At 43.1% G+C, this 18,618-nt stretch overlaps 1 protein-coding gene across 6 annotated transcripts in view; it reads left to right on the forward strand.

Moving 5' to 3' along the window:
* The window catches only part of oxr1a (oxidation resistance 1a), a 231,306-nt gene that overhangs the window by 194,806 nt on the left and 17,882 nt on the right, over positions 1 to 18,618 (forward strand). For 5 of the 6 annotated variants that reach the window (XM_034103503.2, XM_034103502.2, XM_034103507.2 and 2 more), the window contains 3 exons: positions 8,013 to 8,165; positions 10,323 to 10,507; positions 17,303 to 17,985. In XM_034103503.2, coding sequence (XP_033959394.1) covers positions 8,013 to 8,165; positions 10,323 to 10,507; positions 17,303 to 17,985 — 1,021 coding nt within the window. The remainder of the gene's footprint in view (positions 1 to 8,012; positions 8,166 to 10,322; positions 10,508 to 17,302; positions 17,986 to 18,618) is intronic. The other variant, XM_071205817.1, reaches the window with a different exon arrangement.

Consider the following 18,618-nt stretch of genomic DNA (forward strand, 5'->3'; position numbering starts at 1 on the left):
CTAAAGCATATTTACCAGATTCGACAAACACCTCCTGGAAGATTATGTGGAGTTTGTTTTTGAATAGTTAAACCTGTTTAAAGGTGACATGTCATGCTTTTCCGGTTATTTTACCCGTCCCCTTGTGTGTTATGAAGGTTTTATGCATGTAAACGGTGTGCAGAGTCAAAACCCTCAAAGTACACCATGTCGGGAGTAAAACTCTAAAACAGAAAATATCTCCCCAAAACGCCTCGTTGGAGATAAGTCACTGTCCATTTGATTCTTCCGGGTACATCATGATGTCATGTCGTCCCCGGAACGAAATGGACCAATCCGTGGAGCCGTTACGTCCGCGGAGCCGTTACGTTAAGCCCTCGCTGATTGGTCCAAATTGACCAATCCACGGACTTCCTCACACACTCAGTGCATGCAGCTCTGCTGATCTCTCCTCCCTCGCTGCAGGCTGATAACAGACAGTTGGGATCGCGGTAAAATTCTCTCTGCAGACCCATTCATCAGCGTTTATCAACCTTTTTCTTACTCAATATCAAGCCACACTTATTGTTTTTACTTCGGCTGTGACTTTGTGTGTGCTCAGGGTGAGTTTGGCTGTGTTCGCTGTGTATCGCTAAACAAGGAAATCACACCTCCACGGAGCTTAGCGCGATTCACAACGTCCCGAGTGTCCCGACCAATCGGAGCACACTGGGCTCACAGGGAGGGGGGGCAAGAGCTGCAACGAGCCGTTTAGTGGAGAGAGTGAATACACATACTTTACAGAGATGCTGTGTGCGAAACCAATGTGAGTTCGGAAAATTGCACAGTATAAATCTATTCTAGTAGACCTCAATAATGGAATTATGATCAGTGGAAATGGCCATGACATGGTACCTTTAACACCTTTTAACAGCATCAACATGTTTACTGTAACACACCTGAGTGAGTTCATATATTGTTTCATACATGTAGAAGCTTTTGGTGTTAAACATTGACATCAATCACACATCTAATCTATCAGGTTCTAAAGTTACAGGTGCTGTTGGACATTATTCTTTAATTGAAGATAACAAAAACAATGAGGTTTAGGTAAGTTGTATTATTCCTGTAGTTGCTGAAACTAGTTTAAATAACGTCTTATGTATGAATACCCATCAATTACCACTTTGAAAAAGCAGAAGAGAAAAGGGCTTATTTGACAGAGGAGTCAAATCTAATCATCATATGCTTTGATGCACTTGTGCCCATGTTCCAGTTAATAAGGTAAAAGTATTGCAGAAAACCAGCCATGTAATTCAGAGCTCTTGTGAAGGAGAAGGCAGCCCTGAACAGTCTTCCTGCTTTTGCTCTGCCTGCTGGTACTGGCAGCAAAAAGTAACGTGTGTGTGTGTGTGTGTGTGTGTGTGTGTGTGTGTGTGTGTGTGTGTGTGTGTGTGTGTGTGTGTGTGTGTGTGTGTGTGTGTGTGTGTGTGTGTGTGTGTGTGTGTGTGTGTGTGTGTGTGTGTGTGTGTGTGTGTGTGTGTGTGTGTGTGTGTGTGTGTGTGTGTGTGTGTGTGTGTGTGTGTGTGTGTGTGTGTGTGTGTGTGTGTGTGTGTGTGTGTGTGTGTGTGTGTGTGTGTGTGTGTGTGTGTGTGTGTGTGTGTGTGTGTGTGTGTGTGTGTGTGTGTGTGTGTGTGTGTGTGTGTGTGTGTGTGGCTGACTCCTGGCGGTCGTGCTGTCGTTGGATTATTTGGCAGCCACCGGTTCAGTGGCGTGCTTGCTCCCTGGTCATCTGTGTGGGCAGGCTCGTCCTCTTTGTCCTACCCAGGCCCTCCTCATGCTTGTACTGACACATCCACACCAACATGCATGATTACTCACCGTGGTGGCACAGCTACTCCTGTGACCTTCTCTGTCTCTTCCTCTTTTGGCACCTCTTATGCCTCCCTCCTTCCTTCCTTCCTTTCTTCCACTGGGTTGTGATCTAAAATTAGTGATGGAGGAAGTAGAACCAGTTTAGATTGCCTATATGTGGTGTGCTACATTTGTGACGATCTCACTCAGGTGAGGGTTTCATTTCTGAAAATCCAGGAGCTATTATGACAGTTTTAATGAAAATCTTGTGAAATAACGTCTACAGAAATTGGGAATTATGAACTTATATCTTCCTAGGATTGGTTTTAAATCTGTTCTTGGTGAAGGTTCAAGTCCACTTCTGATTCATGTCCGTACCTGTGTCTTTATAATGATGTATCCCATCGTTATTGTTAATACAAAGTGCATGTCTATAAATAGCACAAGACTACAGGCCAGTGTGCACACACATTCAATTGTAAAAAAATAACTTTATAGAATGAAGTCAAAATGACCTAAACTAAATGTAAACAGGTGGAGCACCAACCTATATTTCATTTGTGAAAACTATAGTGCTTTGTAAAATAATTATCAACTAATATTATTGTAAATAAAAATGCAATATTAGAGAACAGTGGAATTGAAGAGAATGCAATAATGGATTTTCTTGCACAAACATATAATCATTCATTCTTTTGAGTGTGCGGAAATTCTGTTCTAACCTCAGAACATATTCGCAAAAAGAAAACATAAACATATGCAGAATCTTTGTAACAACTATGGATGTTAAAAATGCATTTCTTTTTAAATGCTGCTGTTCTTTAAGGACCTATCAAGTGTATGTGCTCACCACAGTCTCTGTGGATATTGAGCGGTTATTTTGGGGATATTAATATCAGCACCGACTGCTTGACGACCTCTGCCTACTGGCATTTGATGAAACCCAACCGTTTGTGCTCCCTCTTGCAGAACGCAGCCATGCCCACAAGGTGGAGCTCTGGATTGATTTCCGATTGCACCATGTGTCACTGACAAGGTCAAAGCCAAGTGGCACCTGCAGCCTTCCTCTCTGAAATCTTTATTATAAGAGAGAATTCAACTAATATGCATAACATTTACAACAGATAATACCACGTGTCAAATACATAGGAACTAGAATGTTTGTCTTGTATGTGTAATATTACAGTCTCTTATTGATGTATTGCCTCTGACCTTTAATATGGCTCTGTTGCTTGGATAGAAGCCATATTTCACAAAGCCTCAGCTACTTTCAGTTTTTTATATCGATTTCTGCAGCCCGACCACCACTTTCATCTAACACAGTTTCGCTCGTCTCCGGTCTGCAGCATCAGTGTCAGCCCCCCCCACCCACAGCCTCCTGTAGAGAAGATCACTGATGCCGTGCTCCGCCCACCTCCACGGGCCAGCTCCTGGTGGCCCCGTCACGCCTTATTTTGCTCAGCTCCCCTCCTCTCCTTTTTCTCACCTCAGCTTTGCTTTTCCCGTTTGTCGATTTTCCATGCTACCTTCCTTCCTAATCTCCACACACACACCCAACACACGCACACAGCATTTACTCACAGCAGCTCTTTCATCTTTGGATTTCAGTTCTCTAGCCAGTGTAGACCCACCATGCCTTTTCCCTCCCTTTGATGTAATACACGCTGAAATAAATCCCGTTACCAAGACTGACTGGAATCTGGTCACTTCAGGACATTGGCTTATCTCCAATGAGGTCTACCTGAGGTTGTGTTGGTTCTCTACACTGTTTCTTCTCTACGACCTCACCTTACCTTCACTTTGACTCACATGACCTTACTTTGTCTTTACTTTGCTCGCATTACTTAACCTTGAGCTCACTTTGACTCTATATAACCTTTCCTCCAGTTTGACTCCCCTTGCCTTACACTGACTCACATTACCAAACCTAGCCTTTACCTTGATTTTATAATACCTCGCCTCGCCGTTACTTTGACTCAATTTGGCCGACCTTGCCTTACCTTACTTTGCCTTAACTTCCACTCACATTATCTTACCTCCTCTTAACTTCCACTCACAGTACCTAACTTTACCTTACTTTAACTGCCTTTACTTGACTCACATTACCTTACCTTTAATTACAGTACCTTACCTTTAATTACAGTACCTTACCTTGCCCTATATCTGTACAGGTTAACAGATTTGTATGAAAAGTCTGCATAAAGCTGAAGGTTATTATGGGTCATAATAAAGAGACGGGCAAGTTTAGAATCATCCTTCACAATACCAAACTCCAGCAGCAGCTGAAAAATATTGGATTTCAAGGAGGCCAGTGCAGGACAAACACTGGTCATATATTAAAGGACTTCAGAGCAAAGAAAGCACCACCCCGGGAAAGCAATCTTCACTTGAAATATGAGCATTGGCTGTGGCAGGGTAATGCTGTCTTCCCTTCCATAGAATAAAACTTTATTGATCCGTTAAGTATCCACCGCTGTACCAAGTAGTGAAATATTCAGATTGAAACGCATTGCAGTGTTCACTCCATAAAGTGTTGGAATAATAATGTACTTTTAAATGTATTAAATCCAGAAATACTTTACCAGTATAATCCCAGTATGATCTGAAGTTCCTCTGGTCACTGGCTAGCGTTCCCGTGTGTTCGGAGATGCAGGATTTGAAGTTTGGTAGGGGATCTGGTCAGTCAACCTTACACTGTTTGAGTGTACAGCAACCCTTTGAGGCCCAGCATTGCTTTGAGCTGAATGCTAATGTCAGAATGCCAACATGCTCGCAGTTACAATAGTTGGTGCTGGAGGTGAGGTTGTTGGGGGAGAAAGCGGCAGAAGCGGCCAATATCAGCGTGCAGCAGGAAGGAGAAGGCAGAGCAGGTAGTCATGGGGAAGAGGAGTTGGCAGCTTGATTTGTGAGACATGATTAAGGCTTTGGATCAGGTGATGAGTCACTGATGTACCATGACTCTGCAGGTTCTGTCTAAGGATACTACCTCGGGTGGAAATGAGGAATTTTCCAACTAAAATTCACATTAAAAGATGAATAGAAGGACAGATTGTCAGCTTTTGACAATATGCCACCATTGGCAGCCAATTAAACAGACCAACTTAATCTCTCTTTTATTCCCAGTATTTCCTCTCATCATCCCACACAGCAACATAAGTGCATTGCAACACTATTATGTGTTTGCTTTGCAAGTCAACATTTGGCATTTTACCCAAATAAGTCATAACCCATCGCTTTGTGTGCAACAGCTGTCAGCTGATGGACAGTGAGCGCATCTCCACAGTGCTTTATGTGGAGTCTATGATGGATGTTATTATGTTGCCAACCCATAACACCCCTTTCTGACATGTGCCAGATCGAATGAGACATAATGATGTGTTTGTTGTGCATCTCTATGAGGGAGGACATGTTTTAATGCACAAGCTGCTCATTTCAACCCAGGTGTCTGCCGCACATGTGGACTACTTGTGTATCCCAGGTGTGTTCTAGTCAGTGTTAACTTTCTAGGTGGAAAAGGCTGCACATAGTTAACCTTGGAGCAGGAAGGTGCGCGTGGATGAGTCATTGTGAAGTGGAGCGATTAAGTGCAGTTGTGTAGGTGAGGTGTGCTCAGCTTAAGTGGATGACAAGCTGGTTAAAAGAGAACAAGTTATCCTCATAACAGCTGGTCCTCAGATCAGGGATCCTGCTCTGTTTTTGTTTTAATGATGTTCATGAAACTTTACTTTTAGCTCCTCTCTTTGACATTAGGTCTCCTTCTCCTCGGCTTGTACGTAGAGACTTGTTTTGGCTGTAGCAGATTGGCCCGGCCCTCCCTGGCTGTGTCTGGGCTGCTGGCGCGGGTCAGTAGCCTCAGGCTGTTTGTGGACCGCGCTGGGAGACGGAGAGAGGGAGGTGTGGGAGTCAGGAGCAGCAGAAAGTGGGCTCGGGCTCTCTTCTCTAAGCTCTTCACTGCACTTCTCCACCGTCCAAATCCCCCTCGATTATAACTCCCACACACTCCTCTCTGTCCTCCTTTTGTTCTTTCTCCTCACTCCAATCACTCTCTTTCATTGCCTTTAGCTCCCTTTATTTCCTTGTCTTTTTATTTCTCCACCGCAGCTTTGCACTGCTTTCTGCTACCGTTTCTACAATGCATTCTTCATCCCTCTTTTTTCCCTCCACCCTTGACTTATTTCCATCCGACCTGACTCCCCCAGCAGTGGTTCAGTGTCCCAGAAAGCCCATCCTGCATTCTGCTCTGTCCCACAAAATGTCTCCCGGTCAGACAGTTGTCCCTGCGGATGGTTATTAAGACACACTTCAGTCAGTCTCAGATATTGCATGGCAACAGGCCACTAGTAGAAACACCAAACCCACCACCCCTTGTGTTTCCAGCCCAGCAGACACACCATCTGTGGCAGCTTGCTCTGTTACCATGGCTGAGATGAGGAAGCAGTAACAAAGTGCCTTTTTAGGGTGTGTGTCAACATGCATTAGAACAACATAGTTGAGACATAATTTGCGCTGCTTCTCGGCGCTGAGCATCTGGCAGATTGCAGGCAAACGAGAGTTATTGTGAAAGGAAATATTTGGGATTTAATTGTTTGTTTTTGGAAAAGCTCTTTTTAATGGCATATAAAGTGATATAAAATACAATAAAGCACAGATGCGGTACAAAAGACGCACTATAACACACACCCCCCATGTTTTTGGCGAAACAGACTTATCCAAAGTACAGAATTACTAATCAATTCCATAAACCCTTACATCGACATACATACATTTACATATATACATTATTGAATTTTTTAAAAATCAAGAAACACATCTAATAAAATACAATAATTATTATAAACGATAATAATAAAGTTGTAGGAAAAAGAGAAACATAAATAATATTTAAGTTAAACATTTTCATCTATAATATAGAATTTCTGGGCAAAGCCACATATTTGATAGCCTTTTTCTCCAATGTCAAAAATATAAAAATCATTCTCATATCAGCATAACATTTAAATGATCTTTTAATATTATTATTTCACAGTGTTGCTGTCATCATTACAGTCAAAACATTTCTATATATTTGTTTAAAAAAAATTGCTGCACGCAAAAGTATACAATGCTTGCATATTTAGGCACACAGGTTTTTTTATTATTATTTAAGGCTATTTTTATTGTGGATTCTCCTCGTCGATGTGTCCATATGCATGAAGAATACACCAATGCACTCGCTCACACAAACTTAGACAGATGTTTGTTAGTGTATAAACTGCTTCTGCTTAAATACCGACCCCAACCCAGAGTCAGAAGGTGATGGATAGTTAGCTTGTTTGTTTCAATGATGGATTACTGTATGAATCCACCCCTGGACCCCTTGTTAGAGTTAGAAAGTTAATAAAATAACTCTGAGGCACAAAATGACCACAAATGTGTGTGCAGCAGCCCCACTGTGTCATAACCCGTCTATTATAATAGGCTGTTTAGAGTTTCAAAATGGCAGCAATCATTTGAAATGATTTCATGTTTTAATATTTATATTAAATAATATTTTCAGTTTCTGGCATCAAAGTGAATCAACAATGGTAACTAGTTATCATGAGGAGTTTGTTCTTAGAGAAAAGTAGGGCTTAAATGTTTAAACATAAAAATGTGCCTCAGTCTGGCTCAACAGCTTCAAACCCCTCCCCTGACTCGAGGGCACATTGAGTCCAAATAACACTAACCAGGCATCAAGTTAAATGAAATGAAATCTTCGGTCTCATATGAATGTTTTTCACCTAATTGCCCGTGTGAAGCACAGACACACAGGAGGCACATTCATCGGGTTGCTTTTAATCCGATTGTCCCGCTGTGCAGAAAATAGCTGTTTATATATAGACACTACATTTGGAGGCTCAAATGCATTAGTTTGATGAAATGAGACGCAAATTACTTGCAGCGTGTATTACCAAGTGAACCAAGCTAAGTTGTTTCCGCAGTGCTTATTATTTAGTCTGTTTGCTTGAATGCTATTTAGAGATTTGGACATGATGCATTCATATAGATGTGTAGGCACTGGGATAAAGTGGATTCATCACTTAACCCCAGACTATCAAATGTTCTCTTTTCGGTTTGCTGTGAGAAAGGAGAGCTTTTTCAGCCTAAAGAACAGAAGATGGTTAATGTTAGAGTATGAACTAACAAATGGTGTCCACACCCCCTCCCGTTCCATCCCAAAGGATTCCGATGGCCCCCCCAGACCAGATGCCGCTCACCCTCCTGTGTTCTCCGCCCTTCGCCAGTCCAGAGGGGTGTCATCCACCTCCGAGGAGGAAGAGGCCCTCACAGAGAAGTTCCTCAAGATCAACTGCAAGTACATCACTGGTGCAATGGTGAGATCCAACTTAAAGGGGCCCTATGATGCTCATTTTCAGGTTTAATATTTGTATTGTGTGTCTCTACTGTGACAAGTCTCCATGCTTTAATGTTCAAAAAGCTCTTTATTTTTCTCATACTGCCTGTGCTGCAGCACCTCTTTTCACCCTCTGTCTGAAACCAGAGCTCAGTCTGCTCTGATTGGTTAGCTGGCTGGCTCAGCTGTGATTGGTCAACCACTTAGGCTAAGGGGCAGGACATTTCTATCACGTACAATGTGTTGGAGGGCTAGCCAATAGAAGCGCAAGTGTGACATAGTGATGTCACTATGTTATGGAAGAATACGGCGACCAATTGAGGCGTTTCGAGCAGGGGGGGGGGGAGAAACTCCCTCTGGAGGGAACACAGGGATTTTAGCATTTGCAGACCATTTTAAATGCACGAAAACCTATAGAATACTACAGGAGAGGAAAACCCCCCCAAAAAGCAATATAGGGCCCCTTTTTAAAATATCCAAACAGTTATGAGTATGGCCCCTTGGTAAAGTTCCTTCTATTTGCTGATGGTCATGTGACAGACAGCTGCTGTAGACGAGAGCAAAAATGTTGGCTGAAAGTGATGGAGTAAAAAAGGGAAGAAGTGGTAGTATTGGTATCAAACTACTTCTATAATCATACAGAACAGCTGCCAGCTGCAGGGACTTGACACACTTCACATTTCAAAAGGCTTTTGTATAGATTGGGAATTAAAATGAAAAGAAAAGAAATGCCCCCATAAATAAAACTTTGTTTGTGTTTCTGTGTTGTAAACCATCAATACCTTAGAAGAGCAAGTGCTTCTATTGAGATTCAGCCATTGACACTCACAATAATACATGAGTACTCGACTACAGCAGATGAGAATCCAGAACACTGTGCTGCCTGAGATGAACCTTTTTTTAGAGGATTTTGTAACATGAAAACATAATATTGTTGTTTGTTGCTAATTATGTGTTTTCTCCCTGCAATATATGAAATCACTACCTGAGGCCGACACAAACAAGGCAGCGGAAGAGAAAATCAATTCAACAAAATGTGTTAAAATCACATGTCTCATAAAAAATATGCATTTCTGTTAGGAAATCTGATAGGAGGTTAAAATTAGAGCCCAGCAAACACTGATGAGCCAAAATGAATGACCCTGTAGAGCGGCACATGAAGAGAAGCATCTCTCCCGCTGACGGCGGTTTAATTCTGCTGTGTATACTTAATGTTGTTCTGATGGCCCATAACCAGGGAGTCTGCGGCTCCTTAAAGTGATTTTAACCAAGTTATCTAAATGCAGCATCTCAAATGCTCCTCAGTACAGTTAAATGTTTTCTCAGATCTGTTCGTTACTTCTGCTTTTTTTCAATCTGCTTTTGAATGTGATTTTTTTTTTTTTTTGCGGAGTTTATCTTTGTCTAATGCAAGGGTTAGAGGGTCTTGAATGCTGTACAGGCTGTGAAGCCATGTTTAAATGTAGGGTAGGTAATTCACTTCAGAAACACTTTTTGTTATATTCCATGGAATGCTCTTAACGTCCCGATAGCAATGAATATATTAAGTGCTCTGACAATAAATATATAAAAAATATCATCTGTGGAAGCCGTAGCGCTGTAAAAAGCACGACCAATCATCTGAGCCGGCCCGGCTAAAGTAACTGGATGGCCTACCTGCCTGTCAGCCTTCCATCTGTGTGTTGGAGGAGGGGCTCTGTAAGGAAGTGGCAGATTTGTTCCGGCTGTGTTTTTCAAATTCTAGCGCACTAGAGCTGGTTTCTCCAAAATTACCTACCTCACCTTTAAGCCAATATAAAATTAAATATTTTGGACATTATGAATAAAGATTGATTTTGCGATTGCAGATTTTGCATGTGTACGTGCATGAGTGCGCAGACACACACAGATCCATGGTATTGAACTGCTGATTCACTCCTAGGTACCAAATGAAAGCTCTGAAGTGTCCACTGCTGGCAGTCGATACCTTCTACTTGATTTAGGACATTTGCGGTCTCAAATTGATTTGCCTCTCAGTGGTTTATGTGACAGAGGTGCTTTTGATCATCTTTTGGTGCTACATAAACATTCTAAGCAGTTATAATGGATCCCATTTGTTCTCACCCATCCCTCTCTTTTTTCCCCTGTGTTGACTCAGGGTGCGGTGAGCGGGGTGTTGCTGGTGACACCCAACAACATCATGTTCGACCCCCACCGGATGGATCCCCTGGTTCAGGCCCACGGGTGCGAGGAGTACGGCATCATGTGTCCTCTGGAGGAAGTGCAGTCTGTCGCAGTCTGCAAGGAGATCACCGACCCCAAGATCAGAGAGGCTGTGCCTGAGTATGAAAACGTTGTTGTTCAATATGTACAGAAATATATGGTGGCCGTCCTGTGCAAACACGTTACAAAACTCAAAACCTTTTCCATTAGGAGAAATACGCTGCATTTTTAAAAACAATGCAAAAAAAAAACATCTTCACCAACTTAACTAAACATGCGCAGCATTTATTAAAAAGTGATGCATAAACAAAACGCTGCAAGAGGCTCACAAAATACAGCGGAAACGAGGACACTGAAAAGTGATGCACACATCCGGGACCGGAGTGCTTGTTGACGTTAGGAGATGATAAAGTTGGACCTAACACTAACTGTCACTGTCCCTTGAAACTCCCCTAAAATGTGCGTTTAATTTTTAATTTTAACAATGTGATTGTATGATACATTACATTGCATTTAGCTGACGCTTTTATCCAAAGCGACTTACAATAAGTGCATTCAACTAAGAAGACACAACCTTGAAGAAAACAGAATCATATAAGTACATCAGGTTTCATAGAGCCAAGCATTTCAAGTGCTACTCAACTGGCTTGAGATAAGCCAGTCCTTTATTAGTATATAAGTGCTCTGTTAGCAGTTCTTTGTTAGTAATTCTATCGCTCGAAGTGGAGTCGAAAGAGATGAGTTTCAGTCTGCGCCGGAAGGTGTGTAAGCTTTCTGCTGTCCTGATGTCAATGGGGAGCTCATTCCACCATTTTGGAGCCAGGATAGCAAACCCACGTGTTTCTGCTGATGGGAACTTGGGTCCTCCTCGCAGCGAGGGTGCAGCGAGCTGTTTGGCTGATGCAGAGCGTAGAGCACGCGCTGGGGTGTACAGTTTAACCATGTCCTGGATGTAGGAAGGGCCAGATCCATTCGCAGCATGGTACGCAAGTACCAGTGTCTTGAAGTGGATTCTAGCAGTTACCGGAAGCCAGTGGAGGGAGCGGAGGGAGCGGAGGAGCGGCGTGGTGTGGGAGAATTTAGGAAGGTTGAAGACCAGACGAGCCGCTGCATTCTGGATGAGCTGCAGAGGTCGGATGGCACATGCAGGTAGACCAGCCAGGAGGGAGTTGCAGTAGTCTAGGCGAGAGGTGACGAAAGCCTGGACCAGAAGCTGCGTCGCTTTCTGGGTCAGCTGGGGACGTATCTTCCTGATACCCTCCAGTATCATTGTAGATCTGCTTTAAGCTAAATAGCTCACATAGCTAACTTAGTCATTTCAAATATACTGACAAAACACTGTTATTAAACAACAGTTGGCCAACCTTATAATCTCTGAACGTTGACAAGCTCTCCGGTCCCAGCTGTGTGAATCACTTTTTAGTGTCCCTATTTCTGTTGGTTTTGAGCTTCTTGCAACGTTTAGTTTATGCAGCACTTTTAGTAAACCCTGCGCGTGTTTCATTAAGTTGGTGAATGTATTCTAAATTCTGCGCATGTGTTGTCAAGTTGGTGAACATAGGCACTTTCGCACCGCAGTACTTTTCACACAAAGGTTCATCAGTACAGATCGCGTTCACACCGGAATAAGTCCCTGGGGAGGGTTAGGCAAATGAAGCCGCTGACATCACTTCTTCTTCTTCTGCTTTGGGTTTACTGGCAGGCCGCAAACCACTTCACGGCGTATACTGCCACCCGAAGTCCCCGGAGTTGGGGACTGGCTTCAGTCGAAGCTGCTGGGACTCCCAGCAGCTTCCTGCTGGGACGCCGACACCTCCTCATCTCCACCGCTCCCATGTTTTCTTTTGTGTTGCCATAAGTTAGTCCCTCTGCATTTGGGCGCTGGGCTAATGCTAATGCTAATGCAAGGATAATAAAATGGCGGCTTCAGTTTTACGGGGCGTGGTTTGCATTCCGCCCAGCCAATCAGACATAGGAACCTTTTTCTCCCACGAAAGTCCCTGCTCTCTAGCAGGGACGGAAAAGGGGGTAATAAAGGTTCTGATGAACTCATTTTTGTTCCGGCTCTTTTTGGCGTGAACGCGACATTTCGGAACTATATCGGAACTAAAGGGGGAAAAGTACTGCGGTGTGAACGCGCTACATGTCTCTTCGTGTGCATGTGTTTTGGGACATTTGTGTTTTTATATTTTCATTGTTTTTGAAAGTGCATCGTGTTTATCCTAACGTAAGTGTTTTGGGCCGTTTACACTGGTCAGCCACAGCAGAAAAGTTGTTTTCGAAGTAATATAAACACTGACTCTTACATGCATTCTTTAAGAATGCTGTATACTTTCCCAACAAATTAATTCTGAAAGTCTTAACAGAAATGCAGCAACCTTGTGATAATCGCTGTCATTGTCTAGTGCTCACACTGTCAGATTGCATCAGGCAATTTTCTGTTGAATTTTCCCCCACATACCGAAATAAAAAGGAAACGGCAATTACAGCAGGGTTAATGAAGTATGCCTTCACCCTCCTACGTTGTGATTGCTCACCTCTTTATGCACTAGGAAGCAGCCACTTCAGAGGATTCACTGTTGTTTCCTCCCACACATTTGTCTGAGTTTTTCTTTTCTTGGTTTAAATTGTTTCGTTGTTGTTGTTGTTGTTGTAGTAGTAGTAGTAGTAGTGCCGTACTTTTCGGACTATAAGCCGCGACTTTTTTCCCCTTTTTTTTTGTACAGCTAACGGCCACTAGGGAACCTCCTAAATCTATGGATTTGACAGGTAAAATTAACCACCTTTAAACTATGGGCTCTATGACCGGTCCGCGCCCGCCACCTTTAAGCGGCGGGCTCCAGCAGGAAAAACTGGAGGCCGGAAAAGAGTGAGACAGGTAGCGCGCCAAAGTAAAAGTGGAACCGAGAGACAGAACGAGAGCAAGACAGACGGACAATTTAGCTGCTGCGGCTTATATGCAGGTGCGCTTTATAGTCCGAAGAGTACGGTATATGAAAGGACAAATCTAGTCTGGTATAAGTGGAACCGTATGAAGTTATTGTTTTTGGTTTGTTCTGGTGGCATTAGGGTCCGAGCAGCTCGGTATTTATCTGGAAGAGTGTTGTATGTGGAGCAGATATTGTCCTGGACAATGAGCAGGCCCAGCTGTTATCCCTGCTGTGTCATGTGATAGAAAATAATCAGTATTCAGCAACAAATGCGAATGATAACAATATAAGTGTTAAGATTGAGTGTGTGTGTGTGTGTGTGTGTGTGTGTGTGTGTGTGTGTGTGTGTGTGTGTGTGTGTGTGTGTGTGTGTGTGTGTGTGTGTGTGTGTGTGTGTGTGTGTGTGTGTGTGTGTGTGTGTGTGTGTGTGTGTGTGTGTGTGTGTGTGTGTGTGTGTGTGTGTGTGTGTGTGTGTGTGTGTGTGTGTGTGTGTGTGTGTGTGTGTGTGTGTGTGTGTGTGTTGAACAAACTACTTGGGTCTAACTAAGCTGAACAGGGAGTGTAAAAGAAAGGACAGCAGTGTTTGCAGGCCTTACAGTATGATGACTTCATTCTGACTCCATGCTGACACTTTAAGTCTGACATCAGTTTGACTCCATTCTGACTATACTAGACGCCACTGCACACATAGGTCAAGTTGGCACTCGTCGGAAGAGATGAAGGCGAAGGCACTAAAGACTTTACAGGACAGGCAGAATCAAATACACTATTATTGCATGACAGAAGTTTGATATATGATTTAGTTCGTCCTTCAGCTTGTTTACCTTATAACATGCCTTAATTCAAATGTAGCATCTTTTGAGTGTCTTTGAATATCGTTTTCCACTCGCATATCCTTTCACCTCTTTCTCTCTCTCGCCGTCTGAACACATAGTTGGGCCACAAGCTAATGTGATTATGTGTGCTAGTCTTTGAACCCTCATTAAGCCTCAGTTATGATTTCTGCACAGACATTAACTGATGCAGGATGGGAACAAGGAAACGTCTGATCTGTTATACTCAATGTGGGTTCCTCCCAGTCGAAAGGCATTCTCAAAGCTTTACATTTCTGAATTATTTTTTCAACAGTCTGCATTGTCAGAAAATGCAAAGTATGCATGTACAAGCACAACCTGCTACGTGTAACCCCAGTGAAGGGCCTTTTGATGGGGTGACATCACTTTGCCATAGTTGCAATAAGCATTAGATTTCCTAGAAATATATATATTTTTTTTTTAGCATGAAACACTTATTTGTTCATGTGTTGACTTGAAAAAAAACTTGTGCATACAATTAAATAAACCTAAATATTTGTTTGATTATCTTTTTAGCCTCTAGCGGCTGTGTTGTTTTAGCTTAACACTAACCCAGTAACAGTGTTGAGTATACAATTGTCCAACTATTGCTTTCTAGGGTATAGCAGTGTTTAAACGCACGTATCTAGAAGCCCTCGTTATAAAATGTTGAAACAAAAACATAATGTTATCCTTATCTTTAGAAAGTTGGTGCGACACTTTTTATGCATATAGGGACATGAGTTCTGCGAATGCTTTTAAAGCCTTATCTAGTGCTGGAGTCCTGCCCAGTGTGTTGGGCTGTGCGTGCTCTGGTCAGGGTCTGAGCTGCAGGCACGGCATGACTGATTTTCCATAATTACTCATCTAACCAGTTCAGCTGAGCTTCTGCTGTCTTTTGTCACCATTCCTGCCCTGCACAAATGGTTTGCTGAACCTTTACGCAAACGTTTCCACAGTGAAAGACTACGTATATGCCCCAAACCTCTAGATGTGCGCATAGATCGTAATCAGAACCAGTAAAGCATGAATCTGTTCTAAGAAAATCAGGGCAGCTCTCTGTATTTCAAAAACGTTGTTAATGCATGTTTAGGCTTCATAACTAAATTAGTCAAGCATTGTTTTAAATGTTGTCTCGTGTAACATATGTTTTCCTGAAGTATCTGTAAACTGCAGTTATTATTATTTTTAATGTATTTTATATAGTTGGACCATTTTTGAAATAACAATAGGCAGAATTGGAGCAGATGTTTTTCCAGCATATTGTGCATCAGCAACTGTTATTAGACTGAAATGATTTGGCTTTAATTCTATTGTTCTGCAAAAACAAACCACGTCAATTTCTATTATAAAGCTTTTAGCAAGGAAGGGTATGCATTTTTTAATGTTCTCACTTTTAATAATGCATTTGTGAATATTTATGTGGCTACAAGACAGTTTATCCTCAGTTTGTGGGTGTTTCTCAATCTCGAGTAAAGCTGCTCCAGAGCCACTATTTCAAGCATGCTACGTCATCGAGTGCCGCCGAAGGACTGTTCCAATGTCCAGCATACTTGGAATTCTACAGAGCCCGGCGTACTTCGTTTGGAGAAATGTCGAGGCTGCACATGTGTAGACTCCGCGGTCTGAAAATCCTCACAATGCTTTGCGCACGGACCAATTTCCCCAAATCTGTGGCAGAAAATGTAAGGCGGGGCCTCTCATATGACGCACACCTGCACACTTGCTCGCCTGTTCCACTCTTCGTTTTCCGAATGCCAGGAAGTATTCTTGCCTCGCTTCTGAAGCAAGTGACTCGGAAGACATGTGCTACCAAGCAAGCGTACTCGACATTGAGAAACACCCAGGGTCAAGCTCCTCAAATGCTAGATTATACATTTCCCATAATGCAACCTAATAGCATCTCTCATTAGACCCTCTGATGAATTCCCAATTATTTTACACTCCAAGGTCCCACATTGTAACAAAGGCTTTTCTGTAGAAGATGTAACCCTTGTGCCTCACTATGGACATCTTTTTATTTATTTAATATTTATTTTGGGCTGTTTCAATGCATATGGCATATATTTGGGCAAGGTTTTGAGTTGTTTTTTTTATCTTGAAAGTTCAACATTAGCTCTTACAGTATAATAGTCTGTAATTAACTGTCTTGGCGAAATACAGACACTTGGACCCTTAGGAATACAAATGTCATCTCTGAAACCCATTAAAGCCAAAATGTTTAATCCAACATCTATTACAGCATTAAAATATACATTATTCGATATCAGGCTTTCTATATAGAGCCTTGTTCTCATGTTTGCTCTATGGGTCAAATACATGCAGTGATATTGGAAGAAAATATCAATAGATAGCATTTTAGACTATGTTAGGGGGGAATGTGAACATCAGGGTTATTTTCTCACATTACTTACAGGACAGTCTTTTTTCATATTTCTTTATTTCATTTCAAACCTTTATTTATCCAGATTGGTCCCTTGAGATCATAGATCCCATTTTCAAGGGAGACCTGCAGCAATTAGGTTCCACATGAAACAATCGAGGGTATCATACAACATATTTACAAGTACATTTACATAGTTATCGACATTTACAAATACCCATAGTTTCAAAGAGCATTTCACTTAGACTTGCTTTAAAAACATTCAGAGGAATAAAATTGCTCAGTTTCAATTTTAGCTGTAGACTGTTTCAAGCAAGTGGCGCTGCGCACATAAAAGCTGTCTTACCTAAGACAGTCCTTGCTCTTGGAACAACTAACAAGACTACATCATGCTATCTCAGACAATAGCTGCTTGCAACTCTGTGTTATCAGAGAGCAGATATAATACGGAGTTTACCCAACAAAGCTTTATAAATAAACGTGTACCAATGACTGAGCCTCTTTACAGTCAGTGATGGCAGACCTGCCTTGGCATACAGGGTACAGTGAGGAGTAAGTGCTTTACAATTAGTGACAAATCTCAGTGTGCTGTGATAGGCGGCATCTAACTTGTTCAGGCAATGGGCAGGTGCATTCATATAGACCTATCATCTTAACAATGATAGTTAAACGTATCTCTCCTCTTCATGTAAAACAAATATCAACATGTCCAGATATATCTTTATTATGAATATAGTTACATGTGTCTTATTGCCTCTCCTTGTTTCAGTGACCTGGAGCCCCTCCCCACTGAGAGACACCCCTCCCAGAAGGAGCCGGAGCAGCGCCTAAGGGAGCCGGGGGCCAGCGACAGCACGGCCCCCCGCAGCACCGAGGGCTCCTTCTCCGAGGACGTCTTCACCGAGTCGGAGCTGTCCCCCATCCGTGAGGAGGAGCAGGCGTCTAACGAGGACCTCCGCCTGGACAAGTCCTCAGGCGCCTCCACCGAGTCCGTGCAAACCGTCACCCAGGTGGGGGCCGCCACTGCCGGGTCCCAGTCCCCAGGCAGCGCCCGCGGCTCCGCCAGTCTGCCAGAGACCCCCACAGAGGACAATCCACCAGACACTGCCCCAAAAAGCCAGTCCCCCATGGGATCCAAGCAGCACAGTGTAGAGAAGCCACCAAGCACACCCCCCACCACCACCAGCAGCAGCACTAGCCAGGCCCCCGGCCCCAGCAGCAGCAGCAGCAGCAGCACTAGCCAGGCCCCCGGCCCCAGCAGCAGCACCTCTCGCCCAGGGTCCCAAAGCTTAGCCACCCCCGGTGCCACAGACACCGCCTCTGTCTCAGCCAGTCCACAGAGGGAAGCCAACAAGGGGACAGACGTCTCCAAAACAGACACTAAGCAAGGCAAGGAGGAGAAGGTGGAAGGAGAGGAGACACAAAATGAAGCCACGCAGAACTCTGCAGAGGGTAAACACATTTACTGAGTGAAGAAATAGTTACAGGTGATGAATATGGCTTCAGGTTTAGCTCCATCCATATCTTCTGAGGACTATCAAAGCGAATTCCTCTCCTCACTTTTTTCATGTTGGTTTCCCGATAACCTTTCCGTTTCCACTCGCCTTGCTGAGAGTAATTGGAATGTAAAGACGAAGGCAAGCAGCAGCCCTCTCCGTGTTATCAGCCTGGTGGAGCTAGTCCGGCTTTATGGGGCTTTATGCAGCACTTTGATCTCGGGCTCTGGTGGTCTGGGCCTCTCCTTTGGGCGATAAGCTAAAGCCTATCAAACACCATAATGCAACAAACACACACAGCGGCGATGAAACCCAACATCAAAACAGGTTCTGAGGCGGCGTACAGAAAGGTGTTATTTATGTGTGACATCCTTCTCCGGAGTGCTTTCATGTGGATTTAGACAAATACTAAATTCCTCAAAGCCTGGAATAAACTTATTTTGTGTTCACTGCCATGTTGAAGATTAGAGGGTCACACCAGGGGCTTTGGATTGTTGGACCTGCCAACAAAGGTCTTCATTAATGCAGCTTGTTTGATGAGTTAAATGATGAGTTTAGATCTTATATATCTCTGTTCAATACAGGACAA

This window comes from Pseudochaenichthys georgianus, chromosome 16 (assembly GCF_902827115.2).
Source record: "Pseudochaenichthys georgianus chromosome 16, fPseGeo1.2, whole genome shotgun sequence".
NCBI lineage: Eukaryota > Metazoa > Chordata > Actinopteri > Perciformes > Channichthyidae > Pseudochaenichthys > Pseudochaenichthys georgianus.